This window comes from Mus caroli, chromosome 2 (genome assembly GCF_900094665.2).
Source record: "Mus caroli chromosome 2, CAROLI_EIJ_v1.1, whole genome shotgun sequence".
Lineage (NCBI taxonomy): Eukaryota > Metazoa > Chordata > Mammalia > Rodentia > Muridae > Mus > Mus caroli.
Genome location: NC_034571.1, coordinates 150,760,643 through 150,777,673, shown reverse-complemented (window position 1 = coordinate 150,777,673; position 17,031 = coordinate 150,760,643). Strand labels below are relative to the sequence as shown.

The window sequence follows — 17,031 nt, the reverse complement described above, 5'->3', positions numbered from 1 at the left end:
AAGAGTAAACTTCTTTTTATGTTAATAACTTTAAAAGGAGCAGAAAAAGGTAAGCTAAAGTGAAGTGAAGTGGCAGCTCCTTAATATTTCCCACAACATCTGTCTGCATTCATTTCTCTCTGAGGACATAAATGCTGCTGTTCCTAGGTTGCTTTTTGCCAGAATATGTCATCAGCATCAGAAACAAAATTAAAACACCTCCAGAGAACATTCCAGCATACATCGTGGTGACAGAGATGACAGCTAAAGCATGGGGACAATGGGCAGAGATGACTGTGGGCAGCCTGAAGCCTTCCCACAGCCTGTGGGAAGCTGGCAGGCCAGCCCGGGTACATAGGAGGCTCCTCTCACCAAGTCAGCCTGCATTCTTCCACCCATAGGGAGACACAAGAACAAGCCAGGGCCAGGCCCTCACCACATCTCCCCTGGCATAAAGAGCTGGTTCCTGACCAGCATCTCCATTAACTATTCCTGGGTCTCTACCTAACACAAGAATGAACTTCCTGCGTCCCACATATGGGCAAGTCACTGCCCTGGCTCCTACACCGTAAGGCGAGAGGGATAAAATCATGAGTAAGACAGAGTCCCAGTCTTCAAGGACACAGGCAACTCCTAAACATGCATCAGAAATCGGTGTGACTGAAACACAAGTCAAAGCTGTGCAAGAGGGCAGAAGCGGCAGGGTGAGGCCAGAAAGGAAGCCTCTCTCAGACAGGGGGTTCTCTAGGACCAGAGTAGAACGCTGGAAGAGCCACAGACATGTCTGAAAGAAAAACAGACTGAGAGAAAACCCTACCTCATGCCAAGGAGAAGCCTGGTTTCCTCAGAAGAATGGAAGGGGACCAGTGGAGCTGATAAACAGAGAACACCAGACAGAGTGGTAGGAGATGACGTCAGAGCAGCAGCTGAGGATGGAGCAGCGGCTGAGGATGGAGCACCCCTAGGGATGGAGCACCTCTGGGGATGGAGCATCCCTGGGGATGAAGTACCCCGTGGAGCCTGGCAAAAAGAGTTCTGGTAGCTTATAGTACTCAGGGTTCCTCGTGGCCCCCACATGGTCAGGGAGCTCGGCTCGCCCTTTGCCCATGAAGAAAGGGTCATTTTATTTCAAACCCTGCTAAAATGCCATCTCTTTGGTGACAAGTTCTTGACAGTCCCAGCTGGCTGGAGTTAAGAGCAGCCTTCTAGGTTACCTCAGCACCTTAACATAGCAAATACCTATCTATGTGCCTCCTTCCTGGACTCCTGGATCTATGGATCATCTGTAGCTAGCAGGAGGCTCACTGTCTAGAATATATAAACAGCAAGCAGCCAAAAGAATGAGATTAGTTGAACTGTTTTTTTTTTTTAAATAAAATATTCGTCATCAAGAGAGCAAATCAGCCATATAAAAACATAGGGATGAAGAGATGGCTCAGCTGGGAAAGGCCTCTGCTAAGCCTGAAGACCTTCATCACAGGAACCCACATGAAAGATAGAACTGACCTCCAAGCTGACCTCTGACCTCCAGCCATGGCATGTGTACCCCCATCACACATACAAAAAGGAAAAACAATTAAGAAAAAAAAACACTTAACATGAAATTTACTACATGTTAGAGGAGAAACTTCATTTACACCAAAAAAAAATTAAAATAAGTATATAATTTTCATAAATAAATTCAATTAATATAGCTTCACACTGAGCAGTAACTAAAAAGAAGCTGCCTGTGTCAGGAAGAGGACAGCAGAGACAGAGACAAGGCAAGCTGGTGATCATCAACTCCCTGGGTTGCACAGGCTAACGTCTACCCACCATGGAGAAGGAGCATCATGTGACATCTAGAGCACCACACGGACCCAAAAGAGGCAGGTCGTCCTGCCGAAGACATGCTTTGGCCAGAGGTGCACTCCCAAGGGAATATCTGACAATTCCAGTGTTTAGGCAGAAGGAGAGAGATGCCCTTACCTCTGCGTCCAGAGTGGCTGAGGCCACAATCAAGCGAAGATCCCCTCGCTTTTTCTGAATCTGAAAAAGAAGGCACCGAGAAATAATGGTGACAGTGGAAAAATGTTCAATCCTGCAATCCTAGCTATGCATGGTGACAAGGCCTGTAAATTCCAGCAGGCAGGAGGCGGGAGGGTCACAAGTTCGAGACCAGGCAGAGCTAAACAGAAACCCTGTCTCAAGGCAAAAAGGAGGCTCATTCGTGAGACAGGGATGGTACAACTGATGATGTCAAGAGTCAGTGTGATGTAGACAATTCTTCCTGAGTCTAAAATGTCAGAGTTTGCTAAATTATGACCCAGTAAAAATGTTGTGCAAAATATAAAAGGAATTTAAAATTTAATTGTAACCCTAACCCACTGCCTAACTCTAACCCTAAATTTAAGGGCTGAATTTGAAATTATTAAAAATAAACATTTTTCTCACATGTATTCACATTCAGAAATATGAAAAGGTAGACTAAAAAATCCATAAATAACAAGTGGTAGCACCAAGATAGCAATTGGTGTGCTAACAGTTATTCAAAGAAATGTGGTCCCCGGGCATGGCACAGATATCTGCCATACTCAGGAGCAGCTGTGTGAGGATGCTCAACACTGGCAGAGCCTGGGCAGCACTGTTCTCTTACTACTCAGTCCTTGGTAGGGAGAGCCTAGTGAGAACACTCCTCATACATATCAAAAGTCTGATCATCGGCCAATAGGTAATGGAAAAAGATAACAACCAAGGCAATTTATAATTTCCTAGCTGTGTGCCATACAGAGCCAATCAGTGTGTACACTGCACAGAGACGCAAGGCTGAGGAGGCGGTGAGCATCTGAGACCTAGCCCACCTTCTGTCACCTCACTGTAGACAGACACAGTCTGAGGGGCAGCCTTCTACTTGTACACGGCTCTATGTATGATGTCATCCTAAGATCTGGGCTGCCTTACTTAAGCCCTATGACAAATTATGACATCCAACTGGTCTGCCCAGCAGACCTCCCCAAAAAGCAGCTCCTAGGCTGCCCTCTCCAGGCAGCAGCCACGGGCCACATGTGGCCATGAAGAGCCCATGCAAAGATCAAAGAGTTATTTTATCCCCCTTTCAACAATTTCAAGCTAAACTCGCACAGGTAGCTAATGGTTACAATATAGGCTTGCACCCATACAGACACACAGAGACACACAGACACTGGTTTGGAGAGGCATTTATCTGGCAGTCAAAATTTGCACCCAGGCAGTCTTCCCAAGGCTGTAGTTCTTGGTCATCCCAATCTACCATTTCTTTTTAGACTCTTGTCATTGAGGATTATATGCAGAGAAAACAACAAATTAAAAAAAAAAGCCATAATAATAATGTTAAGGGGAGAAATGAGAGTGGAGCTAACTGCCAAAACTAGACAATGAACAAAAAGGCTATTATAAATGACTCTGGGTATGTTTGAAATATTTTCTGAATACTGAAGAGTTAAAAAGAGAAAAGAAATAGCAATGAGGCACATTTAATTACAGAGCGCTCACTGCCACAGGCCCGACAGACACCTAGGCACACTCATGCCTAACAGTACAGGAAGGATGTGGCAGACAGCAGCAGCCACTGCGCAGACTCTTCGGGGGCTGGGAGGTGGCTCTGGGGTTAGGAGCGCTGGCTGCTCTTACAGAGCTTCTGTTCCCAGCACCCGCATCAGGCAAGTCACAAGGACGCGTTACGCCAGCTCTTGAGGACCTGATACCCTCTTCTGGCCTCTGCAGGCACCTGCATGCATGTGGTACGCAGACTTACACTTACTCTCAACATAAATATAAAATCTTTAAAATAACAATTATAATGTCTTCAAAGACTATTTCATGGTGAAGAGAAATGATCTTGATCTGATTCTCCTTGTACTAAAAGTACAAGATACAAATTAGCACATATCCGCCAATCCCACTGTGTCAAAACATATACACAGACAGACTCAGACGGGAGAAAAACACAACCACCTTCGGCTCGTGGTTCTGAGAACGAGCAGGATGATGGGAAATTTTTTCACTCTGTATTTGCTGGTTTTCTAAATTGTTGTAATTACTTTCCTAGCCAGGCAGCAATGCAAAACTTAGAAAGCAGAGTGCAGTGCTGGAGCGGTACCTTCTTCAGCAAGCCAACGGCAATGTCCGTGTACAAGGTCCTCTCGTGGGCTTCGTCCAGCATGATGACACTAAGAATCAGAGATGCTCTCAGTGAGCATGGAACACCCCACGCAATTCCACCCCGACCACCAAAGAGACCTCTGGGTACTCAGCGCTCATGTAATGACATCGAATTAAGAGAAAACCGAAGTCATTCTCTGCCGATGATGTCAGGCCCACATAGAATGTGATTTCAACATCCTTAGTGAGAATAATGACAGCACACTATTTGCAAAGAGCTTCACTACCCACCCGGGATTCCAGCAGAACTTGACAGCTGGTTCTAACTGGTATGTATGATCTGTAACCCCACACAACACTCTAGATAACAAAGCCCAGGCACCTCAACAATGCTAAGCCACGAGAACAGCCAAAGACAGAGGACAGCTGTGAACGACATGTGCCAGGCAGGGAGAGGAGTGGGACAGCGTGTCTCGAATCCCAAAGCTGTGGGGTAGCCCTAGCGTTCCCCGTGATGGGCAAAAACACTAAGAGGCAGGAAGAGCTCAGCCCTCATCTGGACTTTGTGTATGGCACTCAACAGAACACTGTCCAGAGGGCAGAAGTGGGACCCTCGCCTAACATGTATGAGACCCCAAGTTCCATCCCCAGCGTTGCAAAATGCAAAGGGGGGTGAGGAGGTCCCAACACTGGCTAGTCACATCTCTATGGGCTGTGGTCCTGTAGTCACTACAATTCCTGGAGCCTGTCAAAGGCACGATGAACAAAGACAAGGCAGCAGGTGGTCTGGTGACAGAAGTGCACGGGCCTGTTTGTTCACGACCGGATCTCAGCTGCTAACCCTACTGACTGCCAGTGCACAGCGCATTTTGGAAACACTAGGGACTCACAGGAACTCAGGCTTACCTATATTTTGTTAACAGTGGATCCACCATCATTTCTCTGACCAGCATGCCATCTGTAAGGAACTAAAACAATAAAAATACAAAGATAGAGAAATGTATTTACATTGATGGTGCAAGTTTAAGTATAATCCCTGTTCACACGCAAGAGTGATCCCAGACAGCTCAGGGAGAGACATCCCAGCAGCTTTATTCAACATTGGCAAACAAACAAACAAACAAACAGATCCCACACTGGGCTGCAGACCTTTCAACACCATCTCTGTGCTACCTGACCTAGCTGCTGTGTGAATGGGCATCAAAGGCCAACAGTGAAGAGTCTACAGTGAGTCTCTGTTTACCATCACTTACTATGGTAATGAGCTGTGAATCTGGACAACTCCTCAGCATCTTCTCAACCTCAACCTCCACCAACAGAGCTGCAGAGAAAGCGTGGGCTTGAGTCACCCTGGCCTGACAGAGCCTATTCTTCTATGTCTGCCCGGCCCTACTTCTACCTGCTGTGAAAGCCCAGCCTGAGAGCTTGCCATCTCTGAGCCTCAGTCCTCACCCATCAAATCTCGTGATACAACTATTTCACCGAGTTACAGTTAAAATTAAGTGGGACTAATGAACACTAATAAAAATGCTGTTATTCTCACCCCAAAACAAAGTCAGTGCATTAACAAGGCTAAGCATGTCCCTCAGTGTCATCTCCCCTTGACTCTAAGAGTAGGATATGTTTCTAAGATAGTTTGCTTAGCCCTGGTACCAAATGTCACCCACAAAAGCAAAAGTGAAAAGTTCTACAATGAGTCCTAGCAGACAGAGCTTCTCATGGACCCAGAAAGAGACACCCACCCAGTGTAACTGCTTACCTACAAATAAGGCATAAACCCATGATCCCTTTACCTGATAACATGGGTAACAAAAATTTGGAAAACGGGGTCTGTGTTGGTTAGTTTTTTATCAGTCTGACACACACTAGAGTCATCTAGGAAGAGGAACCTCAACTGGGAAAATTCCCTCACCAGGCTGGCCAGTGGGCAAGTATGTGAGCATTTTCTTGACTGAAGACTGATGGGGAAGGGCCCAGCTCACTGTGGGCACGGGCATTCCTCAACACTTTGTCCTGGGTGTGTAAGAGAGCGGGCTGAGCAAGCCAGTAAGCAGCATTCCTCCACGGACTCTGCTTTAGTTCCTGCCTCGTGCTCCTCCTGACTTCCCTGGATGATGGAAGCTGAAACAAACCCCTTGCTCCACAAGTTGCTTTTGGTCATGGTTTTATCCCAACAACAGAAACCCTAGCTAGACCAAGGTCCCTTTACTTACAAATGGCTACAGTGTTGACTTCGATTGTCTGAACAGTTGTAATTGCTATGTTCCAGTCTGGAAGGCACCGGGGCTAAGGCCCTCACTCCATCTCATCAGGGCACTTTGCTCACTGCTCCACTGCAGTAGCCAACAGTGGTTCTAGCATAGTGGTAGCAGGAGACTCTGTAGAACTGATTTCTACCAATTACCACTATGCTAATTACTTTATTCTTAGCTACTCTGTCAAGTATGGCTGAGACAGAATTCATGACTCAGAGAGCTCTAACTAGTCAGCCATGATGAATCCCACTCTGGACCAGTTTACACCAGTTCACCCTGAGTTTGTCTGCACAGCTTTGTTTCTGTATTTACAGCACACACATAGGAAAAGGGGACTCTGCATCCTCACACCATCAGCAGTGGACATACAAAGGGCGAAGCACTAACCTCCTAAGCCTAGACCAGGGATAAATCTTACTTCTGTGTTCTCGTCTGTGCTAAAACTCAAGGGCTCATTCAAACAACTCTGATCTTCACAGAAGACGAACGTCCCCGGTCCCCTCCCTAGCCCACCCTAGAAGTCACTCTGAGCACTTCACCTTAATCCTGGTGGCCAGTGGGTCGGTGCAGTCATCGAAGCGGATACAGTAGCCCACCTCATGGCCCAGCACTGCACCCCTTTCATCGGCTACTCTGCCCGCAACCTTTGGGAAGAAAGACCATGCTGAAAACAGAGACACACCGATTACTACACAGCGCACACGCTAGAGAACACTTAAAGACCATGCTGAAAACAGAGACACACCGATTACTACACAGCGCACACGCTAGAGAACACTTAAAGGTCAGATCAAATAGTATGTGAACGATGAGAAGAAAAGAGGCAGGTCAGTAGAGAGCAGCTGATCAAATGACACAGCTCTCCATTCTGTCATGGTCTTGGGACAACTTAAAACAGTAGACAAGAGCTAAGCATAGTGGTGAATGCCTTTAATCCCAGGGCAGGAAGGTCTCTGTGAGTTTGAAGCCAGACTGGTCTACAGAGCAGACCTAGGCTAGCCAGAGGAACACAGTGAGACCCTGTCTCAAAATAGAAAAATAAAAAAATAAAAAGCAGAAAGCATACAAAATAAAAGAAAAATCACACAGTGATTTTACAGATCAATATAAAGGAAACTGAGCTGTGGGTGTGGTTCAGGAGTAGAGTGGTTAGCTACTCATAACCAGAGCGTTACCCCAGATTAAATGACCAGCACCAGAGGAAAAAAGGAAAAGAGAGAGAGAGAAAGACAGACAGACAGACAGACAGGGAGAAAGAGAGACAATTCAAAATTTTGAATTCAAATTCAAAAGATCTAAGCCAGTATGAAAAATTAAAACTCCAGACATTACAGTCTTTTCAGATAAGCCTTGGATTCAATCTAAAGCCAGTTTGGTGGTACCACACCTGCAAAAGGTGTGAGTTCTGATCCTCATAAAGGGGAGGAAAAGGAAGGGCACAGAAGAAGGAAGGAGAAAGAAGAAGAGGAAGAAGAAGAGGAAAAGGAGGAGGAGGAGAACTCAGCTCTGAATCTGGTACCAAAGATGGGATGGAAAGGAACCAGTGAGTACTCCCTCCCCCACTGCTAGACCACACAACAATGGGCAACTTCTCATGTTCACACACCTTAAAATAAGACTGACCTAGGAAGGCAGGAGACCAGGATGACTGACCAGAAGTGGGCCAAGTTCATCCTCTCTTTGGAAGCTAACATATCCCAAAGCCAAATAACGTGTCCCAGTTACCAGCACTCCTGAAAGCCAATGCAGGTAAGAACTTGGTTTTGAAAAAGGACAGACAAGTGTCTTTAAAAACTAATGGAGGATCCCCGTGCCGTAACGGAGGAAAGTATGAGGACTACCCTGGGCACACTACAAATGAAAGGGCAGTTTAGGGAGGTCTGTGGCACATGTTCACAACCCCAGGCTCTGGGAAGCAAAGGCAAGAAAAATCAAAGGTTCAAGGCCAGCCTGGGAAACACAGCAAGACTATCTTAAAAGGGGAGAGGAGATGCTGAGGAGATGGCCTGGTGTTTGCCTTGCAAGCATGAGGACCTGAGTTCACCCACATACAAAGCCTAGAGTGGAAACATGATAGTAAAATCCCAGAATGTAGGCCAGGGATTCCTAAGCCTGGCCTCCCAGTGAGCTCCAGACCAAGGACAGACCCTGTCTCCAAAGGAAAAGGTGGCACTTGAGAAATGACACCAGGGGTTGTCTTCTAACCTCAATACCTGCATACACACACACACACACACACACACACACACACACACACACACACACACGGAGTGGCTCATGCCTGTAAACCCAGCTACTTGGAGAGGAGAGGCCTCAAGGGCACAACCTCAAAGTGCAAACCAGTGTAAAGGGGCAGTCACTCTTACTGGTTGTTTTTTCAAAGAAAGTTCCACATTTGCTATTTACACTACCTGACTGAAAAGAACAAAGCTAAGCCACGAGGCTCCAAGACTCAGGACACCAGACAGAGGAAACAAGTATATGTCACTCTCCAGTCAGGCAGCCCCAAGCCCCACAGTCTCTAGAGCATAGAGACGCCCTGAACTCAGCCGTCCCACCAAGTGCGGTCTGGCACTATCTGCCACCGATGCATAAGAAACTGACAAGCACATGAAGATCAGAAGTAGCCTCACCCAGTGACTTGAAATTATAGATCTGACAAATCCACACGGAATCAATCATCAAGCAGCCAGTTCACACCACTCGGCGTTTCAAAACGTCTTATGAAAACAGAGACGCACCCTGCTCGGCTCTGCCTCTGGAGGGTGTATCTCTCCATGCCCAGCATTTCCCAGGAGGCTTAGCTATCATGGTAGTTCTGAGCTAACCCTCCACATCTCAGAAAAAGGCACAGAGGATCTGTGAGGAGCCACTGGGAGCCTGCAGGGGAAAAGGCTGGGAAGAGTGAGAACAGATGAGCCAACTGTCGCATTACAAACAACCATTCTGTGGGTGGGAAATAAACCAAGCTCTTCTACTCCTGCTATCTGGCTATTTGTATAAATATGCATATGAAACCGAGGGTGCGTGCACGGGTGCTTGTGTGTTTGCTGGAGACATGGCTTGGCCATCAAGAGCATATGCTGTTCTTGCAGAGGACCCAGGCTCTGTCCCAGCAGCGCATCCAGTGTGGCTCACAACTGCCTCTAACTCTAGCTCCAAGGAGAGAAAAGTGTCTGCCTCCACGGACACCAGCGCTCACACATACACACAGCTAGATAATGAAAATTGTTCTTAAGATTTTAACTGAGTGTAGTGGCACACATCTATAATACCAACACCCAGGAGGCTGAAGCAGGCAGTCTGCCAGTTCCAGACCAGGCTCGGCTATGGGCACAACCTTCTTGTCTTCAAATGAATACAGACACATTAGCTATGTACGTAAGATTATTCTCAACCATTTTTGTTCCACCATTTATAATCACACAGGGTTGTATTCTATTGGCTTTGTTTATTTATCTGTATTTATTTATTCTAAGTATGTGTAGATGTGTAGGTCCATGTGTCACAGTGTACCTCTGAGGGTAAGAGGACAACTTGTGGGACACAGTTCTCTTCCTCCACCATATGGGTGCTGGAAGTCAAACTCAGATAATCAGAGTTGGCAACAAGCCTCTTCACTGATGAGTCGTCCTGCCGACCCTCTGTTGGCTTAATAAACTTTGCCTCGACTGCTTATGCTGTATTCTCCACAAGTGCATCAAATTCAACAGACCCCAGTCAGCAAACCACTGGACATGGCAAGCTGGACCTGAGACCCTGTGCAGCACAGCGGGTGAGATACAGCAGGAAACTCTCACCTCTACAAACACATGGGCCCTATGGTCCTGAATCTTTGAGGGAGGAAGGCCTGGTCTGGAGGGTAAACCTGGACTGCTGAGACCAGTGACCCTTCTTACTATCTGCCTCTTACAGAGATCCGGCACAACTTCTGGAGTCCGTTCTTGGGCTCAGTCTGCATGCACAGCACATCTCTGAGACTCAGCAGCATGTCAACTGCTCATGTTAATTTAAGCATTCTTCGTTCTATCAAGAACACGGAAGGTTCTCTGTAGCTACAAACTTGGAGCTAAAATGAAAACTATTTAAGAGCCTTATTTATAATAGCCAGAAGCTGGAAAGAACCCAGATGTCCTTCAACAGAGGAATGGATACAGAAAATGTGATACATTTACACAATGGAGTACTACTCAGCTATTAAAAACAACGACTTCATGAAATGCGCAGGCAAATGGATGGAAATTGAGACTATCATCCTGTGTGAGGTGACTCAGTCACAAAGGAACAAACACAGTATGTACTCACTGCATACTGTGCATATTAGCCCAAAAGTTAGGAATACCTAAGATTCAATTCAGACCTTATGAAGCCTAAGAAAAAGGAAGACCAAAATGTGGATGCTTCAGTGCTTTTTAGAAGGTTAAGCAAAATACTCAGAGGAGGAAATATGGAGACAAAGTGTGGAGCAGAGACTGAAGGTAAAGCCATCCAGAGACTGCCCCACCTGGGGATCCATCCCATATACAGCCACCAAACCGGGACATTATGGTGGACGCCGGGAAGTGCTTGCTGATGGAAGCCTGATATGGCTGTCTCCTGAGAGGCTCTGTCAGAGCCTGACAAATACAGAGGTGGAAGCTCACAACCAACAGTTGGACTGAGCTTGGGGGTCCCCGATGGAGGAGGTGGAGAAGGGACTGAAGGAGCTGAGGGGGTTTGCAGCCCCATGGAGGGAGAGCAACAGTGTCAACAGGCCAGACCCCCTGGAGCTTCCAGGGCCTGGACCACCAACCAAAGAATACACATGGACCGACCCATGACGCTGGCCACATGTGTGGCAGAGAATGGCCTTGTTGGACAACAGTGGGAGGAGAGGCCCTAGGACCTGAGGGTTTTCGATGCCCCAGTATAGGGGAGGTGAGAGTGAGGGGGAGGGAGGATGGGGTAGGGGGTTTCTGAAGGGGAGACCTGGAAAGGAAAAAACATTTGAAATGTAAATAAAGAAAATATCCAATCAAAAAAAAAAAATGCTAATGTGAAAAAAAAGAAAAAAGCTTTAAATAAAGCAAAAAAAAAAAAAAAAAAAAAGGTAACTCACTGCAGATTCCAAGCCTCCTATTCTCCTTTTGTATAGTCTTTCTGTCTCTCTGTCTTCCTCCCCCACCCCACCCTGAGTCCCCCCTGTAAGCCCACCACTCCAGAAGTAGAAGCAGGAGTATCAAGAGGGATAAGGCCAGCCTGAGTTACTTGAAGACCTTGTCTCAAAAGATAACGACAAAAGTCTAAATGCCGTGCATAGCCAAAAGAGAGGGATGAAGCATTCAGCCATAGAAAACTACTGTCAAAGCAACATCAAGTGCTCGCTTCGGCAGCACATATATTAAAAAGCAACATCAAGTTGAAACTAAATCAAGCAAAGTCGAGGGCAAGCCAGGGAGAAGCCAGTCTTAGGTGCACAGGCTGGAGACAGGCTTCAGAGGTGGTCTAGACCCACATACACACAGCAAAGAAGATAAGAGGTCTTCCCAAAATTTGCAATGATCTCGGACATTTATGCCATGCCACTGATAACCAGCTACAAGTCAAGAAAACCTCCCAGCATCAAAAACAAAACGTAAGTGTGCTGACTGTGCACAGAGAGGAGAGGCTGCTCCGTCTCCACGAGGAGAAACAGAAAGTCACTGCTATGTACATGGCTGTCAGTGGAAAGCAGCCAAACTCAGGGAGGGGGGTTTCTACAGATGTGCCTGTCCGGCGGACTTAACTGATAAAAACACGCCATTTCTCCAGGTGTTTTTCATGTTTACCACATTACCCACTTTTAGTATTTGTAACATACTGCATAATATCTCATTCTAAATATTTGCTTCTATACTAAAAACATTCAAAGACTCAGGTAAAAATGAAAAGGAATCAAATGGAATAAACACAACTAAAGATAATCGGCAACAGGCTTGGAGTAAAAGCCTGATACAGCACTTGGCCCAGCAGCACCAGGATCTGGGTCAACCAACAGCCCTAAAACAAACAAACAAACAAACCAACACAGCAACACTGGGTAAGTCTACACAATGTCCTAGAGGAGAGTATACTCGGGGGACACCTATCAACACTCAAAACAAGGGATACACACTTACACAGTGCACTTAGAAAACAATGTGGCGAATGCCTTTAATCCCAGCACTCGGGAGGCAGAGGCAGGCGGATTTCTGAGTTCGAGGCCAGCCTGGTCTACAGAGTGAGTTCCAGGGCAGCCAGGGCTACACGGAGAAACCCTGTCTCAAAAAACCAAAAAAAAAAAAGAAAGAAATGAAACGAAACAGTTAGAAAACAGTACACCACAGTAGAACACAGAGATCTGGAACTGGACATTTAGGGAGTTTATCCACATCTGGAGGAAAACAAACCACAGGGTTTTAAAATGGAACCCATTCAAGTAGACAAAACCGCCAGGAAGATGGGGGCATGCTACCGGACCTCAGTACCAAAAGGCAAAGGAGCAACGTCTGCAATCCCAGGAAACAAAAGTGTGAGTCAAGATTCTCATACTGGGTCTGGGCATGTGGCTCAGCAGCAGAGTGCTTGCCTAGTGGGCCCTGGGCTCCATCACCAGCACAGATATCAAGAAGGAAGGGGGAGAAGGGGTGGTAGGGAGTTTAGGGGGAAAGGAGAAAGAGTGAAGGAGAATAGGAAAGGAAAGGAAAGAATGGTATACTAAGACCACATTTAAACATTTTTTTTTTTAATTACTGAATATGTGGCAGGAGAGATGGCTCAGTGGTTAAGAGCACTGACTCCTCAACCAGAGGACCTGGGTTCAGTTCTCAGTACCCACATGGAGACTCACAACCATCTGTAAATCTAGTCCCAGGGGATCTGATGCCTTCTTCTGACCTCCATGAGCATTGCTTGAACATAGTACACTGACATTCTCTCAGGGAAAACACCCATACACAATAAAATAATTACGACACATAAAATCTTAATAATATAAAATTTGTAAAATGTTATGAATCTTAAAATGAAAATCATGTGCTGTATTGACAAAGGAAGAGAGGCAGAGAATCCGTCTCCTTCTCTCATAACACAGACTTGAAAAGGAGGCAGGTGCAGAAGCTAGCATTTGTGTGTTCTGTTGGTAGTGGTTTTGCTTTCGTTTTGACACAGGGTGTCACTATGTATCCTTGGCTGGTCTGGAACTGGCAATATAGACCAGGCTGGCCTGAAACTCATAGCAATCCACCTGCCTCTGCTTCCTGAGTGCTGACACTTAAGGCACACCCTACCATTTCTAATATCCAGGGTAGCTAGTCAGAAGGACTGCTTCCAGTTCAAGGCTAGCTTCTGCTACGTGAGACCTTGTCTCCCAAAGAAAAGAGGAGAAGGAGGAAATCGCTGTGGAAACATTCTGAAGGCTTCCTGTCATTTTTTTCTGTTTTCAAGCTTTAATAAATTCTCTTGTGATGAGAAATGTTTCTCCAGGTCCACAGCTGCCCCATTTTACTGCCTCATTTCGGTTCTCCCTCTCGCTGTAGTTAGCACACTTAAACATGGTCATAACCGCACACTTAGAAGAGCCTTCCTGTCCTGCCTGCAGCCGCTTTCCCAATCACTCCCCCTTACCGTGGAGAGAAATATGAAGTGACACTTAGAAGCAGCACAGTTCTTCTGCTGGCAGATCTGGGCTTTAAACAAATATGACTACTTTTACTCCCTAAGCACTTTACTACTAAAAGGTTCCTAACAACAGCTATCAATTCTGCAAAAGTTCTAATCATAGCTCTTCTTACGCTAAATTCTTAAGGAGTAACTTCTACTACTTTGTATTGTTTGAAGAACTAAGAATGAACTGATCAAGGAAACAGAAAGGGCAGGCAGAATCTACAATACAAAGAGAAACTCACCGTCACGGCAGCCACTCTGCGAGGCTGGGTCACTCCGACCACTCGTCCTTCCGCTGTCCAGCCAGCTTCTGCCAGGTACTGCAAGTAGACCCACAGCTGGATTCCTATCTGATGCCACTGCCCCAAACAACCCTCCCTCTAGGTGACCCTGCACTGTGCTAAGTCACCAAGAAAGGAAACAACATAGGTATATTGAGGCATAACTGAGCAAATTATTTGACAGATGACAGATCTCAAGCTTGGTAATGTTAGGAAGTTACATGCATATCAAATCTGATAGCAGAACCAAGAGACAGATTAGGCATGAAGACTCCCTATTTTGGAAATATAATAAATTGAAAACAACTATTAACTCTATTATTAATCTAAAAATCATAAGTTCAAAGGTTTAACAAAAATATCTGAGTAGTTCTTGAGAGGAGATGCTGATCACAGTAATGGCTATCCCAAAGTTACAAAGTCCTCCAAACTGCAATCTGCTCGGCAGGACATCATTAGCAACGCTCACCTGTGGAATCTGGGTGCTCTTCCCACATCCTGTTTCTCCAACAATCACCACGGTCTGATAGTTTTCTACCAAGTACAAAATGTGGTTCCTAAGCTGGGAGAAAATAAAATGACATTGTAATCAACCATATCTTGTCTCAAAAGACCCAACACACTTAAACTGTGAAATAAACTGTTTCCAGAAGAAAGTAAAAAAAAAAAAAAAAAAAAACTATCAAAATGTGGTTCCATCTCTCAAGTGCCATGGTGTTGTGGTGTCAGCATGAGCCAACATGTGTATGGAACACCTATAGAACATGTGAACTCCCAACCCTCCAATTAATGATTTTCACCTGTAAGAACTAATACTGCAGGCATACTAATACACTCACACTCCAAAATATAAGTAGTAATGCTGCAGGCATATTAATATATGCACACACACATGCATACACATATATACACATACACACACACATGCATTTTTAAAAACCAAGCATGAGAGTATACATTTGTAATCCTAGCACTTACAAAGTAGAGACATGAGAATCAGTAATTCAAGGTCATTTTCAGGTACATCACAAATTCAATGCCAGCCTAGGTTACATGAGACCCTGGATAAAAAACATGCACATGCACACGCATGTGGGAAAGTATGGGTGTGCGGGCTCGGGCATGCACGAGCAACTGTGCACATGTGCAGAAGGGTGTCAGGTATCCTGCTCTATCAGTCTGTACCTTATTCCCTTGAGACAGGGTCTATGACTGAACCTGGAACGAGGCTGAGAGTCAGGTCCCAGCCATCCTCCTGCCTCTGCCCCGCACTGGCACTTCAGTTAGCACACACGCACAGACATGCCCTGTTTGATCCATGGATGCAAGGATCCAGACTCAGGCCCTCGTGCTTGTACAGCAGGAGCACTTCCCAGGACCCTGGACTTGTTTTTAAAGAAGAGAGACAACAGTGTTAAATCCATGGAGGGGAAAAGGGTGAGGAAAAGGGATGTGAAGAGCTCTGGGTTTTTTATGCAATATTTATACATTACCTAATTAAAAATTAGATCTTATTTGGTAGTATGGAAAAGTATCAAAACCAAAGTTGACAATAAAACATCCACAGGTAACCGAGTCTCCCATGCCCACTCAGTGGGAACAGGCCTGACTACTAAAACAAACCCAGAAAATCCCAGTGTTCCATTTGCTTAGCTTCAGAAAGCACTTCTGAACTCATGGCTGATTACAGAGATATTCCACAATGCCTCATTCAGCAGGAAACCTGCCTGGGGCTCCCTCTCTGATCAGAGGTCAGCTCATCTTTTGTCGTACTATGGAGGTGTTTGGTAGGAGTAAGGGCTGGGGGACTGACAGGTTCCATCTAGCGAATAAGGTCCTGCTTATTCAGGGCTTCTGGATATGTTATACCTGGATGGAGATACGCAGTCCTCAGGTCTTAATAGGCAAGTCTTCTAGGATCATTTGTTAATAATGAAGACTCCTAGCTTTAACATCCAAGCTTCTAAACACTGGAGCCAGGTAGAACACGGGAACCTCCATTTATGCAAATGAACACACAAATAAAAAACGATTGAAAAAGGAGAGATGGTTCAGTGGTTAAGAGCACTGACTGCTCTTCTGAAAGTCCTGAGTTCAAATCCCAGCAACCACATGGTGGCTCACAACCATCCCTAATGAGATTTGACACCCTCTTCTGTTCTGAAGACAGTGTACTTACATATAATAAATAAATAAATCTTTTTAAAAAGAAAAAAAAAAAGGGAGAAGGAAGAGGAGGAAAATTAAGCCAGGTGGTGGTGGCGCATGCCTTTAATCCCAGCACATGGAGGCAGAGGCAGGCGGATCTCTGAGCTCAGGGCCAGCCTGGGCTACACAGGATGATCTGGACAGGGCGCAGCATGTGCTTTAGCCTAACATGGCCAGACACAGCAAGGAGACAGCTGGAATGGAGACAGGGAGACGAGGGGGTACTGTCACCAGGCCGTGTGACCCTGGGATTGCCCATGAGGAAGGGAGTGCACATCAGACAGGGGGCTGGCAGGCATAGACGCCTTTCACAGCAGTGTCCATCCCCAGAGGGAACAGCTTTGGAGGGAAGTCAAGGGGAGACTGCCTTGGAAATGGGCCAAGGAAAGACTGGTGCTGCTTCAGTTCACTTCTGCCCTCCGGGGCTGGGGAGGCTGGATCAGGCCAGGATCCATGCTGTTCCTGGCTAGGCTCCACCATGAACTTCCTAAAGCTACCTTTACATTTGGTCTGAACAAGAGGAGAGG

At 46.0% G+C, this 17,031-nt stretch overlaps 1 protein-coding gene across 4 annotated transcripts in view; it reads right to left on the bottom strand.

Annotated features, from left to right (window-relative positions):
* Window positions 1–17,031, bottom strand: part of Dhx35 (DEAH-box helicase 35) — a 61,357-nt gene that overhangs the window by 35,427 nt on the left and 8,899 nt on the right. Inside the window, exons 1-7 of one of the 4 annotated variants that reach the window (XM_029474366.1) lie at window positions 15,482–15,578; window positions 14,766–14,858; window positions 14,258–14,335; window positions 6,893–7,017; window positions 5,005–5,066; window positions 4,097–4,166; window positions 1,948–2,007 (exon numbers count right to left, since the gene is read on the bottom strand). In XM_029474366.1, coding sequence (XP_029330226.1) covers window positions 1,948–2,007; window positions 4,097–4,166; window positions 5,005–5,066; window positions 6,893–7,017; window positions 14,258–14,335; window positions 14,766–14,793 — 423 coding nt within the window. In that variant the 5' untranslated portion in view covers window positions 14,794–14,858; window positions 15,482–15,578. Of the gene's footprint in view, window positions 1–1,947; window positions 2,008–4,096; window positions 4,167–5,004; window positions 5,067–5,351; window positions 5,420–6,892; window positions 7,018–14,257; window positions 14,336–14,765; window positions 14,859–15,481; window positions 15,579–17,031 lie in introns of those variants that run through there. The other 3 variants (XM_029474365.1, XM_021183591.2, XM_029474367.1) reach the window with 3 other exon arrangements.